Source organism: Rhincodon typus, chromosome 5, assembly GCF_021869965.1.
Source record: "Rhincodon typus isolate 14 chromosome 5, sRhiTyp1.1, whole genome shotgun sequence".
NCBI lineage: Eukaryota > Metazoa > Chordata > Chondrichthyes > Orectolobiformes > Rhincodontidae > Rhincodon > Rhincodon typus.
This window is the reverse complement of record NC_063336.1, coordinates 50906023-50927000: the sequence shown is the minus strand read 5'-3', so window position 1 is coordinate 50927000 and position 20978 is coordinate 50906023. Positions and strand designations below refer to the sequence as shown.

The following is a 20978-nucleotide window of genomic DNA, read 5'->3' as shown; positions in this document are numbered from 1 at the left end:
CCTCCTCCCACCTCAAGCCGCACCTCCATCTCCTACCGACCAACTTCATCCCGCCCCCTTGACCTGTCTGTCCTCCCTGGACTGACCTATCCCCTCCCTAACTCCCCACCTACACTCACCTTTACTGGCCCCATCCCGCCTCTTCGACCTGTTTGTTTCCTCTCCACCTATCCTCTCCTCTATCCATCTTCTATTCGCCTCCCACTCTCTCCCTATTTATTTCAGAACCCCCTTCCCCTCCCCCTTTTCTGATGAAGGGTCTAGGCCCAAAACGTCAGCCTCTCTGCTCCTATGATGCTGCTTGGCCTGCTGTGTTCATCCAGCCCTGCACCTTGTTGTCTCAAAGAGGGAAAAGATAAACTTTGAAAGTAAACTTGCAAATAATATCAAGACCGACAGCAAGAGCTTCTCCAATTAAATAAAAAGGAAGAGAGAGAGGCAAAAGTAAACATAGGCTCTGGAAATAATAATGGGGAACCAGGGAATGGTAGAGGAGTTGAATAAATACTTTGCATTTGTTTTCACGGACGCTAATAGAATTCCAAAAATACTGAAATAGATCAAGGGACAAGAGGAGGAGATGAAATAAATCAAAGAACTATTACTACAGAAAAAGTGGCAGGGAAACTGATGGAGCTGAAGATTAATAGGACCTTTGGACCTGATTTGATGTATTTTAGGACGCTTTAAGGACGTAGTTATAGATAATGGATGCACCGGTAGTAATCTTCCAGTAAAAGTTCCAGAGACTTGGCAAACTGCCAACGTAACACCTCTTTGTAAGAAAGAAACAACAAAAAATAGGCCAGTTAGTTTAGTGTATGTTCATTTTATGTTATAAAGTATATTATAATACAGAACATTTGGAAATACATAACACGCATGCATAATCACATAACGTGATCCAGAATTTATGAGGGGGAAATGATGTCTGACAAACATATTGGAATTCTTTGAGGAGGTTAACAAACCAGATAGATAAATGGGAAGCAGTGGGTGTAATATCATTGGATTTTCAGAAGGCATTTGATGAGGTACCACGAGTTAGGCCACTTAATAAGATAAGAGCTCATGGGTGTTCAAGCTGGTATATTAGCATGGATAGAGAATTGGCTAATAGAAGACAGAGAGTTGGGATAAGGAGGGCATTTTCAGGATGACAACCTGTAACTAGTGGAGTGCCTCAGGGCTCATAACTATTTACAATATATTTTAATGACTTGGATGAGGAAAGTGAACTTACTATAGCCACGTTTGAAGATGACACAAAAATAAGTGGGAAGGCAAGTGGGGAGGATGACGCAGAGTTTGCAGAGGAATATAGACAGGTTAAGTGAGTGGGCAAAAAAATACTTGGCAGATGGACTATAATGTGGGAAAATGTGAGGGTATGCACTTTGACAGGAAGAATAGAAGAGCTGAGTATTAGAAAAACGGAAAAAGACTGGAGAAAACTACAGCGTAGAGGGATTTGGGAGCTCTAGCGCATAAATCACAAAAGGTTAGTATTTGAGTTCAGCTAATAGGGAAACCAAGTGAAATGTTATCCTTCATTTCAAAGGGAATGGAATATAAAAGTAGGAACGCCATGCTAAAACCATACAAGCAATAGTCAGACCACAACTGGAATACTGTGAACAGTTTTGGGCCCCTTATCTAAGGAAAAATATAGTAGCATTGATGCCAGTCCCGAGAAGTTTCACTCGGCTGCTACCAAATATAAAGGGACTGCCTTATAAGCAGAGGTTGAGTAGGTTGAGCCTGTACTCATTGGAGGTCATAAGAATGAAAGGCTACGTTATTGAAAAATGTAAGTTTCTTTGGGATGCAACAGGATAGGTGCAGAAATGTTGTTTCCCCTTCTGGGAGAGAGTCTAGGACCAGAGGGGGTGATCTTAGAAGAAGGGGTCGCCCATTTAAGACAGAGATGAGGAGAAATCTTTTCTCAGTGGGTAATGGATCTGTGGAATTCTTGATTGCAGAGGGCTATGCAGATTGGATAGTTAAGTGTATCCAGGGTTGAGATAGACAGATTTTTATCAGTGAGGAAATAAAGCGTTATAACAAAAGGCAGAACAGTGGAATTGAGAATTATCATATCAGTCGTGATCCCAATCAATGATGGAGCAGACTTGATAGGTTGAATGTCCTACTTCTGCACCTACATCTTATGGTTTTAACCCTTCCCCACCCACCCCTTGCCTGCCAGACACGAGGATCCAGGGCATGGGTCAGTGGTGGGAATGGGAGTGGGCTTTATGGGGTGAAGGATGCAGGGAGCAGCATGGTTGTTCTCAGTGTGGTTCTCCCTTCCCTTCCTGATACCCATTCCCTCGATCAGGCATTTGGTACTGAATTGGCCACTTAAGACTCAATTGGCAATGAGTCAGGAAGATCAACCATGGACCTATTTGCTCAGAACTTATTTTTTCTAGAGGCAGGAAGGTGGGTCTGTTCAGATACAGTGCCACCCTGCATAATTAAATGGTCTTCTTGCCTCCAAGATTGTCATCAGCAACAGCAGAGCTTTGTGTCTCTTATTTTTTATGCTGCATACATGGCACCTTTATTTTAGGCACATTTATACAATTTTGAAATATCTTTTGCATCATATCAACGATCATCATTGTCATCATGTGTGTTCTGCCCAAAAGGCAGGTCCTTCAATCATAACAACCTGTCCATATCTTTCTGTTCTGTTCCATTCTCTTCATTTGCCAATAACATCTTCAAGTCATCCAGTATCAGTATTCTCTTCCTTCCTTTTACTTTTCCTTTTTTCCTTAAATGTTCCCTCTTAACATTTCTTACAAGTACATTTTCTTAAAATGTGCCCAAGCCAGTTTCTCTGCCTGGGTTCTTGGTATTATGATCCCTCTTGTGTCACTGATTGACAGCATCATGCCACGTTCACAAGATGGTTGGTCTACCCACACCCCATGGGCTGCAACAGTTGAGAAGGTGGCTCGCTGCCACTAGTTTAAGGACAGCTAGGGATGGGAATAAATGCCACCCCTGCCAGCAAATGTCACACCCCCCTGAACAAATATCAAGAAAAAGTAAGAATTCATATTGGTGCAATAAGTGTTGTTCTTCAGTACAGGTTGAGGCACATGTTTGGATACAGTAGGAAGAGTTTTACTCTGCATCTGGCTGGTGTTATACACCGTTTTTATTCACTCGACGTAGGCATTGCTGACTGGCTCGCCTTTATTGCCTGTCCCTAGCTGCCCTCAATAATTCTACTGACTTTCAGAAGCGTAACAGAACACAAAATCAGTGTAAAGGAAACTGAAGCATTCTAATGGAAAAATATTAATATATATATTTAAAGAAGCAGGTATTAACCATTTCTAACCTGATATTTATTGACCTATTCGAATTAAATTGCCAAAAATAAGCAACCGAAAGTTACATTTTGTTGTACTCAACTGAGATTTAGGGGCATTTTTTTAAAAATTAAGTTATTTGTGGTCCCACATTATTGAAATATGTTTGCCCTTGCGCTGCTGTCAAAATAGTTTCAGTCTTTTCTTTCTATTTGTTATCAGGTATGATGGCTCTCTGACTCCAGTGCCACCTCTGGATCATGGGGTACCAAAATTACATTATTTTGAAGATTGGGGTGTTGTAACTTACGGAGGGGCTTTACCAGCAGAAGTTAACCGACCTTTCCTGTCCTTCAAATCGGGTAAACTGGGAGGACGTGCAATCTACGACATGGTTCATCAGAAGAAATATTCACAGTGGATTAATGGATGGAAGAATTTTAATGCTGGCCATGAACATCCTGATCAGAACTCTTTCACATTCGCACCTAATGGGGTACCTTTCATCACAGAGGCTTTGTATGGCCCAAAATACACCTTTCTCAACAATGCTTTAATGTTCTCTCCAGCCACAGCAGGTACTTGCTTCAACCCTTGGGAAGGGCAGGTGACAGAAGCATGCAATTCGAAGTGGCTGAAATATAAGCATGGGATCTCTGGGGATTGTCATGGCCAGGTGACAGCAGCTTTAGAGCAGAATGGTGTGGTCTTTATCAGAGGAGAGGCAGTGGGAGCGTATAGTCCTAGTCTGAAACTGAAGAGTTCCCAAAGGAACCTTCTCCTTCTGCAGCCTCAGCTTTTACTCCTGGTAGATCAAATCCACCTGGCAGAAGACAGCCCGCTTGAAAAAATGAGTGCGTATTTCCATAATACAGATGTGCCTTTTGAAGAAATATCTGAAGACGGGGTGAACGGAGCATTTATTAGACAGAAAGATGGCCAGTACACAATGTTCTGGATGGATGATAAAGGCAAAAGTGAAAAGGCTGGACTGGCATTCAAGACTTATCCTCGCGGATACCCATACAATGGAACACACTATGTGAATGTTACAACTACGCTGAGGTACCCAGTCACGAGAACAGCCTATATTTTCTTTGGACCTTCTGTGGAGATTCAAAGCTTTAGCATTCGAGGAGAGTCAGATCGGGTAGATATATATCTAGCAACAAATGAGAAAACCTATACAGTTTATCTCTTAACTGGGGAAACTGCAGTGAAACCACTGTTTGCCATGGTACTAGCTGACCGTCAAAAGATTGTATTTGATAGAACTTCTGCAATCAGGGATGCTTCAGTGCAGGAGACAAAAGATTATGTGAATGTTGTTGAAGAAAATCTTCAGCACACAAAACCAGTGTTTCAGCAGCTCGAAAAGCAGATCTTGGCTCGAGTCCTGAACACTGATAACTTCCGGAAGACGGCCGAGCGTCTTCTAAAACTATCGGACAAAAAGAAGACAGAGGAAGCTGTTGAAAAGTTATTTTCTGTCTCATTTGGACAAGCCAAGGCCAAAAAAATGAAAAAAGGAAAAGGTGATGGTGATAAATTTCCCAATAACTTTCCAGATATTTTTGCACAAATTGAAATGAATGAGAAAAGAGAGCGGAAGAAGTTGCTGCAGCGAATGCAAGAAGAAACTTCTGATGAAAGAAATGAGGACATGGGGGAGACTTTTGATTTTATGGACTTTTCTGATGTGAAAAAACCAGAACGAGGTACAGACAAAAATGTAAAAAGTGGTTCTGTGAAACCAGGAACCACTGTTCGAAGCACTGCACAATCCTTATCAGCTTCCTACACAAGAGTCTTCTTAATTTTAAATATTGCAACCTTCTTCTTCCTATTAGCATTACAGCTAATTCGGTTTCAGAAAGCTCCAAGCTTGCACACCCAAAGATTTCTCTATGCTGTGCTTCTACTAGATAGCTTTGTTCTGCTTTGCTTGTACTCCTCTTGTTCTCAAGCACAGTGCTAGACCAGGGAAGCCAACTTGTGAAAGACTGAATAAATATGCAGTAAGATTACTCAACTGAGTGCTTAATGCAAATACGTTTTAACAGATTTTTATGAGAGATACTTAACAAGAAAGCCAAATAATTTGATGAATCATTATCAAAGTTGCAGTTAAGTGGAATGACCACTAACACTTGTTATCTGCCACCCTGATCATCCACCAAGCCTTTCCCAGGAGAGTTGTGTGACAATGCCTCATTGCACAGCTTCTTTTGTTATTAGTATTTCATCCCCTTGTTGAAGAAAACAGCATTTTGTTTCTTTTGTTATTCATATTGCACTTGCCTTCATTCCCATTCCAAGGGTATCGCAATGAATATCTAGCATCTTTTGAAGTCTTGATATTCTTTAAATCTTCACTATCCATGAGGAGGCTTCCCTTTATTAAGTTGGACCAACTGAACAAAAATGTGCAATTATTTTAACAAGCCCATTGCTTTTAAATATTTCAGTTTGACACTCTTATCTGTAAATGGTGGACCTGTAGCTTCTCTTTACTTTTGAATGTTCTATGTAGTAGTGTGTGGATTCCTGTGATTGCTGGTGATATCTCAGTGAACAGCAATGATCGTGCATACAATGTGTCTACTAACTGCAGCTGGGTTGTTCAGTTTGTTATTCTTTTCATGATCCGTCATTAAAGCACAAATGTTATTAAGCATTTCTTAAACAATTTTTTAAAGAATACCAAGAAATTTTTTTCTTTGAATTATTAGGACTATGATTCATTGTTCTTAATGGGTGGGATATGGATCAATTTTGCATGGTGTGTGTTGGAATTTGCTCAGTGGGATTGCAAAGTGAGAAAATTATCTTGTAGTTCCTTCCTACAATTAGGCTTCTCTGCATTCCTCTACATTGTCAACTGTCCCTCATTCTGTGATTTCTTGCAAAATTTTACAATCCTCCTCAGTATGTGATGCCCCTTGAATTGCTTTTATCAGGAAACATCAAAACCCTTACTTATCATCCACACAAAATCCATTTAAACAAACGAATGTCAAAGAGGCGAACAACAAAAGATCCATGGTGTACACAAATACAAACTGCTTCACTACCTCTTCACCCCCAAACAAAAACTCCTCAACAGCTATCCACAAAATATCCATGGATTTATGATCATATCTGTGCTGACAGTTGCACCTGTGTTTATTATCATGGGAAGTCTCCAATGAAACCCAATTAAATACTTCAAAATTTCATACATACCATATCTGCTTTGAGAAGGTGTGAATTACTGAAGCAATTCACTTAAACTGGTTGTACTTAACCTGCCCTTTGCTTTCAGTTTTCCAAGTTGTTCATTATATCCTTCGGAAATTAGATAGTAACTTTGAATCAGTCACATCAGTGAGTAAACTCACCTGTCTGGAGCACCAGTGAAAACAGAAGCAAACGCTGTCATCTTTTCCAAACTTTTGCGTCCACAGTTGGAAAAATGTAGCCAGTGTTTACATTTCTGATATGCACTTCCAATAGGTGAGACTCCCCATCATCAACATTTAATTGTAAACAATCCTTAGAGCTTTACCTGCAATTAATTTGCAATCAAAAAGTAACTTTCTTATTGGACACATTTTTGAACTGTGTATTTGTGTACTCCGTGGATATCTACCCCGGATCTGTGTACTTGTGAGGTCAACCCCAGACTCTGTCTCTTTTTCTCATTGACTCTTCTAGTCTGATAGCATGGTCCTTTGTGGTAGCTGGGAGAATTACTTAAGACCTGTATCTGCCTTTCATCTTGTCTGTGGGGACTCTATGCCGCTATGCCCTGCAGATAACAAGGTGTACTGGATGTACAGTTTCATTTCTCTGTCTTTTAGTCTCCTTCACAGTTTTTCTACTTGCTATTACTGCCTTAATTCTCGCATACTGACTGTCCTGTAAACTCTTCTAGTCACCCTGGACAAGTACTGAGGGACCCCCTCCTGAAAACTTGGCAAATACCTCTGCCACTTTTTCTGGGCAGAATTGCATGTATATAATATATTTTGGGACAGACAAATGCAATATCCCTTGGAACTGCGTGTGCCCTGGATGTTGTATTCTCAAAGAAGTTTTGTTTCTGCAGCACAATAAACCTGGTGACACAAAGAAGTATTCATCACAAAGGTTATAAAATGTGTGTAGTTTTAAGGTTTGACCTGGAGATGACAACTTGGCCTAGGACCAACAGGCTTGTGTATTAACCTGCTCCTTGACTCAATTTCCCATATTTTCTTTCTTTATCTAGAGCCAAAGCGAGTACAGGGTTGTTTATTGTTGAAAATGTAGCCCTCTAATTATGGAATTGACATTCTCAGAACTACTCCACATTTTGACCACAGATTTCCTTTAATTTTCCTCAGGCAGACTGGGATGTTCAGTGCCTCATTATTGAAAATCCTGTTATTTTTCAAACTTCTCTATTGCTTACAAACCTCATCCTCTATTTCATTTGCACTATTCTGTAGCCTGTAATTTTCTCTTCATTACAGTAACAGATTTATATAAAAAAAAAATCTCAACTCAAAGCAGACAGATTGAACGGAGAACTGAGCTCAGGAGTGCCTTAGAGCTATGCTGTGGTATCCCACAGTGCATGTGCCCTGTTGTGAAGTGAATTATACCAGACACCCTACTGCTGAGAGAGTTGAGTATGTATAATGAATGATAACTGATGGAATATAGAACAGGCAGGTCATGGGACCAATCAACATGCAATGCCGCTACAGTGCTAGTGACACCATTTTAGAGTTTAAAGGTCCAACTGACACCATCTGTTAGCCTCGCATTTCTAAACCCATTATCAGCACCAGGAAAGAGCCACCAAGAGCACTGTTTAAAGGGGTCACCGACTATTCATAAGTCAGTTGCAGGTTGAATTCTTCAGTGTGTTGATATAATTCCACAAATGTTTGGGAACAGTTCTTGCCATGAGTTGTCTGTCATGCAACTAAGGAGTGCGAGATGGGAAAGGATAATGAAAGGAGGAGGCAATCTAGACACAGACACTTTCAAGTTGAGCTGTCAGTGATGGAACTCAATTGTGGAAGATAACCATTGATCAAACTCAATTCCCAATTCCTGTAACCAATCTCACACATTAGCCTCTCTGTCCTGGACCATAAATAATTTTACTGTTTAATGCAAAAAAGTATAGGTAAAGCCACCACAGTCCTACTCTCTCATCGGAGAGAAATGGCTGGTGGTGGTTACCAAGCCTGAGGCAAGGGGAGAGTTTAGGAGGAGAGTCCTTCATGGTAACAGCTGGTGTAGGAATTGAACTTGTGCTCTCACTATCACTCTGCATCACAAACAGCTGTCCAGCCAACTGAGCTAATTAACCCCACCCCACCGTAATTTAGGGCAATAGACGCTTGCTCACCATCCAAAAATAAAAGTCAACACAAAACAAACATTCTGAAATAAAAATATAAATAAAATCATTCTGTACAAAATCAACAAAGCACATTCTGCATTCCCTTATGTCTTTTATGACACTTTGTCCAATTATTTCTTAGTAATCCTACAAGGAGTCTGCAGTTTGGCTGATTTTTAATGAGAAAGGACTTGGAGGATGACTTTCCGTAGCTCTGGGTGTAGAAGGCCTAGTTACAGGCTGCTGCATTTTGTTATGGATGACAGCAGTAAAGACTGCTTAGCTGGTAGGCAGCAACAAGGGTGCTGGTGCAATGGCTGGGGTTTGGAGAAGGAATGGTTGTCATTCCAAGAGAGGTTCCATCAAGACACCCAGAAAGGTGATAGAGGAAAAGTATGGAGGACAGGTGGCTGGATTGCTGAGACAACCTGGAAGCCCCTTAGCATACTAGAATCCATAGCCATGATAAGAGTAATCTAAGCTTGCAAGGGGCAAATTGTTCTTGCATAACAACTGTCTCATCTTACACCGCAGTTTTCAGATATTGTATGATTGTTGCTTGGGCTGACATTGGAAGTGGAGATGTCAACCATCAGATACATGTGTGGTCAGATTCACAGGTGTATGAATGGAGTTGGTCACTCCTTTCATAATAGAAAGGACAGATCCCGAATTCCTGTCCCAACCTGGTGTTGGGTTCCTCCACATTCCCTAATGTTAACTGCAGACTTTCTGGCAGGGTTCTTTTCATCAATCCTTTGAGCATACATACCTACACTGTTTGTCTGGAACTTCCCCAATGAAGTACTCATCTGAGTTCATCTATATGCAGCATTGTTTTTCAGTGAGCTAACACCTGCACTATTCATGCCCCCTGCTCTGGTTGCAGCCCACTCATGCCCAGTGTCTCTGTACAAGCAGATCTTACCTCTAGTCTATCTTCAATGGCATGTGCAGGATCTAAGCTGGTGACTGAAATCGAGTATAAGTGCTGTATCTTCTGTATGACTACCTTCATGCAGTTCCTTCAATGGTAAAATAACAACTCTCAGATATCTGAAAGGAAGAAAAGATAAAATTGGAAGGCTGTTGTTCAAAGTGGTGAGGGTGTCTCTGGTGGTGGTGTTGTGGGAAGTTAGATGGCACACCTATTCCATCTGCAGCATGTAAATCAGAAGACAGTATGGGATGAGAAGAACGTGAGATGAGAAAAGGAAGATTATGCCATGGCTAGAGGGAATGAAGAGAAATCCAAAGAAAAACTGTAAAACTGTATCTATCATATTATTTCTGTTTATAAATCTTAAAAATAGACCACTTTGCTGGTCTTTAAAAATGGTTGGTCACATGATTATATTTCCAGAAACTTCTGAACCCTCTGCTGTGTGCAGACATTCCAGCTAAAGCTGAGAAAAAGGATTTGGAGACGAGCAGTCTGCTTCCAGCCAATTCTGAACAAAGAAAAACATCAAGACCTAACATGTTAAAATAGATGCCAATGCTTTTGCTGTGCCTCATCACCTTAAAATGGAAATTCCAATGAGGAGGTAAAGCTATGATGTTAGCTTAATGACCCTTTAACTGCCCACTGAGTGGGCCCTCAACACCTGAAATAGCTGTCTTTATCACATGACTGACATCTGAGCTTGTTGATTTGATTAAATATACAATTCTTGGAATCAAAGTCTGTTGCTGATTGACTTCCAGATGGGAAGCAGGATTCTAGGCTGAATTGGCAGCCTGCCGCCAAACTCTCTGCAAGGTGCTGGCTGGAAAGAAGCCTTCACTTTGCCTGTGGGAGGGATAAACTACTGGGTACAGCTCACTGAGGAAACTACTATTGCATATAAACCTCTAGGAAGTTGTAACTCATCCTAACTGATTTTTAAAAATAACCCTGGGTTAACCAAAGCTTGAAATTTATAACCTATACCCTCTCTAGTCCTTTCTTCCTGAATGTTTGTGAGTGAATGAATGGAGTAGTGAAACAATTCCCCCACCTTTTGAATGTTTATTAACAAACCCTATCTTTGACTGCATCCGTGAGAAGGTTATTCTATGCAAGTGCTGCTTATTAGCACTGTTGATGATCCCTTCCATCACTTTGCTGTTGATAGAGAGTAGACTGTTGGAGAGGACCATCTTTGGCTGGATTGGATTTATCCTGCTTTTTGGGCACATCACATTTCTGGTCAGTTTTCTACAGGTAAATGCCAGTGTTGTAGCTGTACTGGAACAGCTTGACCAGGGGTGTGGCTTCTTCGAGTACTGTTGTCATATTTGGCTGAATAATAAGGTTATCAAGAATGACACTAATAAAAATTGAAAACTTACTTCACTAAGTCTCTTCTGGCTGTTAATCCTATCAAGGAGGTTTCACCTGTCAAGGAGGCTACCACTGAACCTCTTCTCAAGTTTCCAGTTAATGTAGCAGCTCAGAATCTAATGATATCATAGGAATCTGATTTGATATTTAAATAAAATCCTGCCAGTTTGGGACCTCTGTCTAAGTAACACTACTTAACATTGTGTTAACATCAAATTTAGAAACCATACCTTTGGTCCTATCATCCAAGTCATTTCTAGGTCCCAGCATTGATCTTGTGGCATACCACTCGTTACATCTTACCAATCAAAAAGTTATCCATTTATGCCTACTCTACTCTGTTCCCTGTTAGCTGGCTAATGTAAAGACCATGTGTATTCTGTACTTTTTATGTGGACTGAAATGGAAAAATAACTGTTTTAAAACCAAAGATTACTGAAATATCACTACACATTTTTTTTGAAAACACATTACCAGACACTCATTGAAAGCACTGTTTTTACAATTGCTAATCCAAGCAGTAGCAGGACAAGATGCAGACAAGCTAGAGCGAAGGGTGTGCACAAATGGAGACTCAGTGGGCAACAAGCAGCTGATTGGTCTATGGACTAGTGACCAGTTATTGATGATGAAGGCCTTCTGCCTGCCAACAACTGCATGATTGGTTTTCAGGTAGCTGAACAGCTTAGGGCTGTCAACAATCTACAGAGAAATTGACAGAGCAACCATGTGCCTAGGAGCTGTTTCTGTTCTCTGCAGTAAAAAAAGACTTTAAACTGAAAAATAAACAGTTTATTTTATCTTCAATAGTTGTTGTAAGCTATGACTTTTATCAAGTCGGGACTTCTGTACATGTGAACCAGCTACCCTCTGCAAACTAATAAAAGCATCGGCAAAAGAAGACTGAGAACCAGTGTTCAGAACAGCAAAAAAAAATCATCTCAGCAGCCCTGTGAACATGAACAACTGAACTATCTTCCTAGTCATTGCCTCTGTCCTTGAAACCCATAGTTTTCTTCCTGCCTGTCTGTTTGTGAGTGCAAAGGAGAGTCTGTAAGGGAGTTCACACTTTAACATTTCCAGTGCTCTGCCCTAACGATGCATAACACTAACCTTCTATTGATGCCAATATGTTACTATGTACACCATCATGTTTTTTAAATACAACGACATTTGATGTGGCATCTCATCAAATGCCTTCTGAAAATCTAGGTATGGAATATCCACTGGTTTCCCTTTATTCACAGCATATGTTACCTCCTCAACGAACTTCAATGGATTCATTAAACGTGATTTTCCTTTCACAAAGCCATGCTGACTTTGTCTGATTTCCTGGAACTTTTCTAAGCGACCTGCCATTATATTTTTGAAAATAGCCTCTAATATCCTCCCTACAACAAATGTTAAGCTAACTAAATTGTAATTTCTTGCTTTCTGTTTCCTTTTTGACTGAAGGAGTTACATTTGCAGATTTCCAATTGAGTGGAACTTTCACCTAATCTGGAGAATTTTGGAAAATAAAAATATATCTACTTTCTCACTAGCCATTTCTCTTAAGTCTCAAGGATAAAATCCATCAGGAACTGAACACTTGTCACCTACAGTTCCAATAATTTGCAGAGTACCACTTCTCAAGCATTAAAACATAAGAACTAGGAGCAGGAGTAGGCAATTCAGCTCCTCTGTCATGCTCGACCAATTGGTCATCTATTTATTTAGTGTCCCAGTGTACATCGCACACTGGAGTGGTGAGTTCTACAGAGTCACGACTCTTTGAGAGAAGTAATTTCTCCTCAGCCCTATCTTAAACCTGCTAGTCCTTATCCTAAAACTGTGACCTCTCACTCTAGACTGTCCCACAAGGGGAAACATCGTCTCTCTGTGTACTTTGTCAATCCCCTTATATATCTCAGAGCTCCTCACATTCTTCTAAACTCCAGAGAGTATAGACCTAAATTATTCAATATCTCATCATAAGATGAACCTGGAATCAAATTTCTGGAATCAATCTAGGGAATTTCTACTCTCAGGATTGTAATTTCCCTGAGTTCCTCCTTCCCCTCCAGGAGGAACTAATTTCTAGTTTACATTTAGTTATGGGATGTTTATTGTATCTTCTATAATGAATATTTTACCAGATTAAACTTGAAATCATTGTAAAAATGAAGTCACACAACAGTGTTAAAATAGTTAGTCAATTTTTGTCCTATGAATTGATTGGTCACACATGCAGTGTGATAGCGAACCTTCATTACAATGCTAAAGATGACAAATGGAAGGTATTTCATTTTTCAGTAAACTGATCTAAAAGATCATCTCATTTGCATAAAGGATTCTATGAATAATCTGGTTAAGCTGCAAACAGCTCAGGAATATGATTAGATGTTTTTGGAGATTCCCTGAATGTGTCGGGAACATAAACAGTTGCTAAGCCCGGACCCGCAGTGTCTTCTGGCACTTGCACAGAGCTAAGTCTGGAGCTAATTATTAAAGGGATGTTTGGCAGGCATATCATACAGTGCAGTACTTTCCTTTTTAATTAGATTTGGTTTCATTGCTCAGCCCCTTTCCCATAAATGGTCACCATCAGTGAACACTTGATATAAATTATTTATGAAGTGCTCTGAAAACGTCTGAAAGGAAATTACATCAACAGTCATTTGGTCCTAGTACGCGTACTGTAAAGATGGAGAAATATAGGACAGTGCTGAATTTAGTTTTGAAGCAGCATGCTACCCTAGGCTACGGCTTTCTGGCCTTAGCAACAGCTGGGGGAGAACAAATATTCTCTGTCGTTGTGTTCAATTGTCCCTGTAATTCTTGGAACTTTGCCTACAGTATGGTTTTTCTTCTCGTCCCAGCCCTGGTATTATTTTTACTGGGATACTTCATAAGCAGCAGAACCTGGAAGCTATGTACTGGCTGTTGCATCAATCAAGTAAAGCATAGCTCTAAAATAATCATTTGCCGTGGCATAAAGATTTTTGTACAAATCACAGTGGGTGCTTTAGTAGCCCCCATAACTTGGATTTCTGTTGCATTGCTGAATGGCACTTTCTCTGAATGTGGTATGTGTGGCTATTACAATGAATACCTCTTACAAACACTCTGCAATAACAAATCCAGTGACTGTCAATCCAATTTTTTTAAACTGCCTTGTGGCCATTCAACATTGCCTCTGCCAATCCAGGAGGATATTCTTCTCACCATACGTGCACAGTCTCAGGTAAGAAATATTTTGGATGTCATATGTTATGTTAACTATACTTTCACATTGTATAAAAACTTTGCTTTTACATTTTGTTAAAGAGAATAATTGTGCATTTATCACATTTACTGTTACTATCAATATGACAGCAAATTGAATGAGAATGTCAAGTGATTAGGTTGTCAAGTATGAGATAGGGGTGTGAATGAGAAGACAACATGCCTCAACCTGCCCTAGACTGGGGGTGCCCTAGAAGGGGGATGTTAGATTGCATTAAGTTTTGGTTTGGCTAAAATCCCATTACAGTGTAAGAGATAGTATATCATTTTTCCACTTTTGTCTGAGATGAACATTGATTGAAGATTTGCAGCATCTGTGGAGAGAAAGCAGACATTAACATTTCGGGTCCAGTGTCCTGTCTTCAATTTATTTTCATTTGTGATTTCAAGCATCTGCAGTTGTTTGGGGGATTTTTTTAAACTCGATTGAAGGCTGCTTGGTCATTTTTCTTTAAACATTCTCCCCACCTTCCAATGTAAATCAACATGATAGCCACAACTGTAGCTATAGCTTTGGACTTCAGTGTGCTTTTGTTTCACCTTTTTATACCTAAGAAATTATGCTATGGGAGAAACCAAAAAATTAAAATGACCCTGACCCAGAGTATGCTTCATTTCAATACTTAATTACTTTTGTCCAGGCAAGAGCTTCAACACATTTCCAGGAAGGCTTTCAGTAATGATTAAAAACCACATAGTAAATGAAGTACTTTAGCCCTGTGAGCATTGTGTCATCAAAGAAAAAGGGATATCAGTTTCCTATCCAAGTACTATTATCTAAATTATTCATGAAATCAGAATGGCTACAAATCTTCAGCTGTTGAGACCTTTTATAATTTAAGCTTAAATTTTGTTAACAAAATAGGAAATTGCTAGAAAAACTCAGCAGGTCTGGCAGCATCTGTGGAGAAACAGCAGAGTTAACATTTCAGGTCTAGTAACCCTTCTTCAGAGTTGAAGTTCTTCCGATTTTTCCAGCAATTCTTATTTTGTTTCTGATTTCCAGCATCTGCAGTTCCTTACTTTTTTTTGTTTAAATTTTATTAATATTGATAACTTTGATAATTATGTATTACATTAACATGGTCAAGATTACATGTCTATTGTGGAGACAGACAAACAGAGCAAATTATGGTTTGCGACATCCATTTGGAATTTGTATTTAGTGCCAGCAGTCTTGGAATGGAATGATGAAATTGTCAGGTCAGAATAAAAAGCCTTTTTGTTTGTTATGTTCAGAGGCCCTGTTACTAATGCACCTCTTCTACTGACACCAATTTTAAAAAGCCTGTAATTCTTTATTGTCAATGCGCTGTCACTTGTTCTCAATTTCTAGAAAATGTTGTGTCATTAATTCTCCCAGACAAGAAAAAAAGCAGTTGTATTGCTGGCAGATCCTGATCTCCTGCCAGTCTCCTCCTCTCTGTTCTATCCCTCTTAACTTGCATTTGTAAGAACTGGCAGAACATTGTACTTCTGAAATATTGGAACATTTATATCAGGCAGAATTTGCAAGAACTACCAGATGTGAATACTTTTGATTAATCCTGTGTCAAATGAAATAGTTCTACAAGTATTAATTTCAGGTAAAAAAATAAGTTATTAAATAAGTGCTGTAGCATTTCAGTTTCCTCAAACATAGAATGGCACAGTTAATGCAAATGTAGATATTAGACTGTCAAAACAAGATTGACATTATAATACTCTTTTTATTAAGAAACAACATAGAAATCAATTTCAAATCGTCTGCAATCAGATTTCTTATCTTGGTCTTATAATATTTATCCATAGGAAGAATATTATGGTTCTACATCAACAGAGTTGATGGAAGGGATCAATAGAAGTTTTATGATCCTCCAGACTCAATTCTCCTCAATACACCCCACTCAGAACTCCCTTAATGCTTCCATACTTTATATTTATCAGTTAGTTTTACTTAAAACAGCAGATTCAAATGTTGAATTTGATATAGGTAAACTTTACATGCTGGAACTGTTGTTGATTTAATGCATTAGGTACAATGACAATACAAAGCATCTTTTTACTTTCTTGCATGCAGGTCCTTGGATGGAGCCTGATAGCAGCCATTGTGGTTTTTGCCTTGACTTCTACCTGCATTTTGCGCTGTTATTCTCCTGTCAGCTTCCTCCAATTGCAGTTTTGGAAAACATACAAGGAAAAGGAGAATGAGTTGTTTGAGCAAAGATCGGAGGAGCATGCTAAAGAGTTGGCAGAAAGGAATCTGAAGAGTTTCTTCGAATCTGAAGAACCACAAGAAATCAAAACCCCAAGCAGGGCAGCATGGGAGGAGATTTCCCTGCTATACTCTTTCAGCAGAACGGAAGAGTACTATAGCACAATTCACAAATATGCAGACAGGAAGGCCGACAACACCCGCACGTCATCCTCCACCATTCACATGGATGTGCCTGCTGTACTGGACTTTGTTGATGGTAATAAAAATTCTGTTGATAGCCATGTTTGAAAATGCATTCAGGCAAGGATAACTGCAATAATTCTAAGCCTTCCATATAGCCTGAAATAAGTAGTGTTTTTAAGCTTGTGTATCAAAGTTATGTTACAATATTTACATTCGAAATCTCTTTCTGGACATACAACAACACTTTACATAAGGTTCTATGTGCAATTTTTGTTACTTTTTATATATTTTATACACTTGCATACAATTATTTTTTATTGAGAATGTAAGTAATGCATTGTGTTAAGGACCAGTTTTGTCATCTAATAAGTACTGGGTCTAAGGCCTGCCAGAGAGGAGTAGGTCTTATGAGTCGTCATGGTAATGGATTCAGGGAATCTTAGAGGGTTTATCTCTTCATGAAGGAAAACATATTGGAAGCACATTTTCATGTGGGTACATGTCTTATCACCATCTAATCGCTAGTTCTTTGTAATCCAAGTTTAAATGACATTAAATAACTTTATTAATGCTTGAAAAGCATTAACTGGTACAGTTTACAGAAGCTCTGCTTTCACTGCCAGAACTCCATCCTGTGTGTTTTGGAAGGAATACTGTGGATAGATTTGCCACACTTCTAATAGAAAGCTGGGTTCAATAGAGTGAAAGTTAGAGCTAGGGCTGTTCAGAACCCTAACAATACAGTCCAATTTGCACTTATATTTCTTAAATTATTGTATTTTTCTGTTTGAATTTTATTGCTCTGAAGAGTTGGAACAGGATAATATTACTACTTTTGCCCTACTGCTTTATATATGCTAAATCGGAAGACTTTACCAGGGCTACAGATTTATTATATGTTTCTAGATCTCTCAAGTTTACTTTGTATGCAATATACAGACTAAAAAGTTGTAAGCCTCTAATCTAATTGGTGCATTGCCAAATAATGATTGTTTAGATCATATTCCTAACTTTCTACAATTACATAATTTGATGTATAACATTGACATATCAGTGAGGGCCTGCAGTGAGTAACTCACCTCCTATCTCCTCAAAGCCTGTCCACTCTTTATAAGGCACATGTCAGGAGTTTGAAGGAATACTCGTCACTTGGCTGGATAAGTGCAGCTTCAACAACAATCAAGAAGCTTTTCACCATCCAGGACAAAGTAGCCCGCTTGATTGGCACCCACATCCACAAGGATACACTCCCTCGACCACCCAGTAGCAGCCATGTACACTATCACCAAATTCGCCAAAGATCCTTAAGCAGCATTTTCCAAACTCATGACCAATTCCATATGGAAAGACAAGGGCAGCAGACACATGGGAACACCATAAGCTGCCAGCACCCCTCCACTCCACTCACCATTCTTACTAGGAAATATGTTGCCGTTCCTTCAGTGTTGTTAAGTCAAAATGCTGGAATTCACTTCTTAATGTAATTTATATCTTAATGTCTTAATAATGTCTTAATGGCCTACCTACAGCACGTGTACTGCAAGGGTTCAAGAAGGCAACTCAAGAAGGCCTTCTGAAGGACAGCCAGGGATGGGCAATAAATGCTGACTAGATAGTGACACCTCCCCCAAGTGAATTTTTAAAAAAAATTTTCTTTAGAGGCCATGAATACACATTGGTTGGAGATAAAATTTCTCCTGGGCAAGAGCTGATTGATTTTCATTTCCATTGACTTCAAAGAGAATATGAAATGGGAAGCTGATTCTCTATTGCCCGACACAAATTACTAATCAAGTGGATTCATTCTGAAACCACAGAAGCACCAAAATAATTTGACTTGAATGCTCAAAAAGGATAGACCCAGAAGATAAAATTTGGTTAGGACCTTTCAATGCACAAACATTTCTGGCACCTTTTATCTCCTTTAACAAAATTTTATGTTGAAATAAAGCTTTATAATGGTACAATTTTAATAAGAGAAAATGTCATTGATATTTTTATTGATGTAATGTAAAGACATTATTGTAAATTTTTAAGGATAAACAAACTCTTAAAAGTTCTACTATAGTTAGGAACATCAGTAACCAAAATTTAAAAAATAAATGACTTATTTAAATAGATATATATATATATATTTATAATGCAGCATAGATTTAAATATAACAGATATATTGATAAACTCATGCCAGTGGCTGGGAATTTCCCCAGATCTACTCCCAGTCTGCTGCTAAAATTTTTACAAATGTATACATGATTTATTTTCTATACCTTCCAGTGAATTTGTGACAACAGAATGAGAGCAACCCTGAGGGGGTTCCTGAAAATTATGCAACTTAAACTTAAAGTTTCAACATTATTATATATAATATATTCTTAGTTTTCTTGACATATCATGAGCTCATACCATAATATTCTATCAGATAACAAGGTAACAGTGACAAAAGTGCAAAAGCAAAGAATATCAAAGTTTGTCTAGGAGTATAACTATTTGATTTGTTAATGAGTGACACCTATGAATGAAGAATGTAAATCCAGCATATATTTAATGAAAGAAATTATATTCATTGTCTGTATGTTATAGAATATATGTTCCAACGATGGCTGCATTTAATTGACAGCCAGTTTAAATATTGTATGTTCATTTGTGAAATGACGAGCATTATGCTGAAAGACAGAGAAAACATGTTTCAGTTAATTTGGAATAACTCATAAGCTTTTTTATAATAAAATATTTAGTGCAAATATGCACTCTGTCTAATATTTTAAGCTGAATAAAAATGATTAAAGAATTATTTGATGCATGATTGTTCATTTTCCATTTCTGAGAAGTTATTTTTGATGGATAGCCAATTTGCACTCCAATGCATGGCATTGTGAAACAGTCAGACATAAACAGCTCCAAATGAAAGGTCACTTCTTTTTTTTGATCTGTATTTAATGGAGATGGAGGTGCTGGGGTCTTGGTCATTTTTGGAGTCGGGCATTAGCCAGTCAGCTGTGGGCACATTAAATTGTTGGAAGTTGCTCCCAGCTGAGTTTCTGACTAAGCAGAGACCAGCAGCTCTTTATTACTCAATTCTGCCACCAGGGAGATAATGGTTGCTGCCAGTATTACACCTAACTCAAATAAAAGGTATAGGGCTGGATGAACACAGCAGGCCAAGCAGCATCAGGGGAGCAGGAAAGCTAACGTTTCAGGTCTGGACCCTTCTTCAGAAATGGGGGAGGGGAAGGGGATTCTGAAATAAATAAAGAGAGAGAGGGGGAGGTGGATGGAAGATGGATAAAGGAGCAGATAGGTGGAGAGGAGGCAGACAGGTCAAGGAGGCGGGGATGGAGCCAGTAAAGGTGAGTGTAGGTGGGGAGTTAGGATGGGGGTTGGTCAGTCAAGGGAAGACGGACAGGTCAAGGGGGTGGGGATGAGGCTGGTAGGTGGTAGGTAGGAGGTGGGGGTGGGACTTGAGGTGGGAGGAGCAGATAGGTGGGAGAAAAGACAGACAGGTCACGGTTTGCTGGAGAATCTGAGATAACAAATTTGCTGGGGAATCTGTGGAAAAATTCGGCAGTTCCTACTACCTCTGAATCAATTTTTACACCTAACTCAGTTGGGCTTGCAATAAATGCTGCACAGGTACGAGTGATGATGGCAAAGGAATTGTAAGGTGTGGGTCATGAAGAAGTGGGAATGTCAGAAGCAATGGTAGCGAGTGGTCTTTAACAAGACCCCCTGTATCAATGATGCCAGGTCCCTTAATCAGGCACTGCTGCAATCCACATTCATCCAGGTCACAAACAACCCAACAGAGTTTTCTTTTCAGGCTTCCAGCAATGCAGGTCCCCATATTCAACACTGGTTAAATGCAATGGTGGCATAATGAGGCCTTTAAATGGGCTTAATTACCCTCTTAAGAGAGTCAATTTGCATCCAGGGTAGTGGCTGGTCACTCACAGCCCTTCCCATCATGAACGTAATTGGGATCGAGGTGTGAGGGGTTAACTCTAACCAATTAAGCACCTACTATCAAATTCACCGGAGGGAAGGTGTTAAATTCCATGTTTAGTTTCCGAAACCAAACTAATTATCTTAAGTTACTCCTGTACCAGGGAATATTAAAAAAATGGGAAATCTTCTTTGTTGGAAAATGGAAAATACAGGAAACAATAAGCAATTTAGTCAACATCAAAAAAGTCACATTTTAGATCAGTTCAGTTCTGAAGAAGAATCCAATCTAGAATGCTACCCTATCTTCCTCTTCACTAATGGTGCTTAGAAGTCTTACCTGCTTTTATTTCAGA

General features: G+C 39.3%; 2 protein-coding genes across 2 annotated transcripts in view; both read left to right on the top strand.

The window, feature by feature from the left end:
• LOC125480965 (dermatan-sulfate epimerase-like) overlaps positions 1–6018 on the top strand; it is a 167759-nt gene extending 161741 nt beyond the window's left edge. Inside the window, exon 4 of the mRNA XM_048597405.1 lies at positions 3552–6018. Within this exon, the coding sequence (XP_048453362.1) occupies positions 3552–5307 (1756 nt within the window). The 3' untranslated portion in view covers positions 5308–6018. The remainder of the gene's footprint in view (positions 1–3551) is intronic.
• A 7695-nt stretch (positions 6019–13713) lies between these two features.
• LOC109920176 (calcium homeostasis modulator protein 6-like) lies at positions 13714–19356 on the top strand. The gene is made up of 2 exons (XM_020520207.2): positions 13714–14261; positions 16362–19356. The coding sequence occupies exons 1-2, from the start codon at positions 13722–13724 to the stop codon at positions 16785–16787; spliced, it is 966 nt and encodes a 321-aa protein (XP_020375796.1). The 5' UTR covers positions 13714–13721; the 3' UTR covers positions 16788–19356.
• The last annotated feature ends 1622 nt before the right edge of the window (positions 19357–20978 follow it).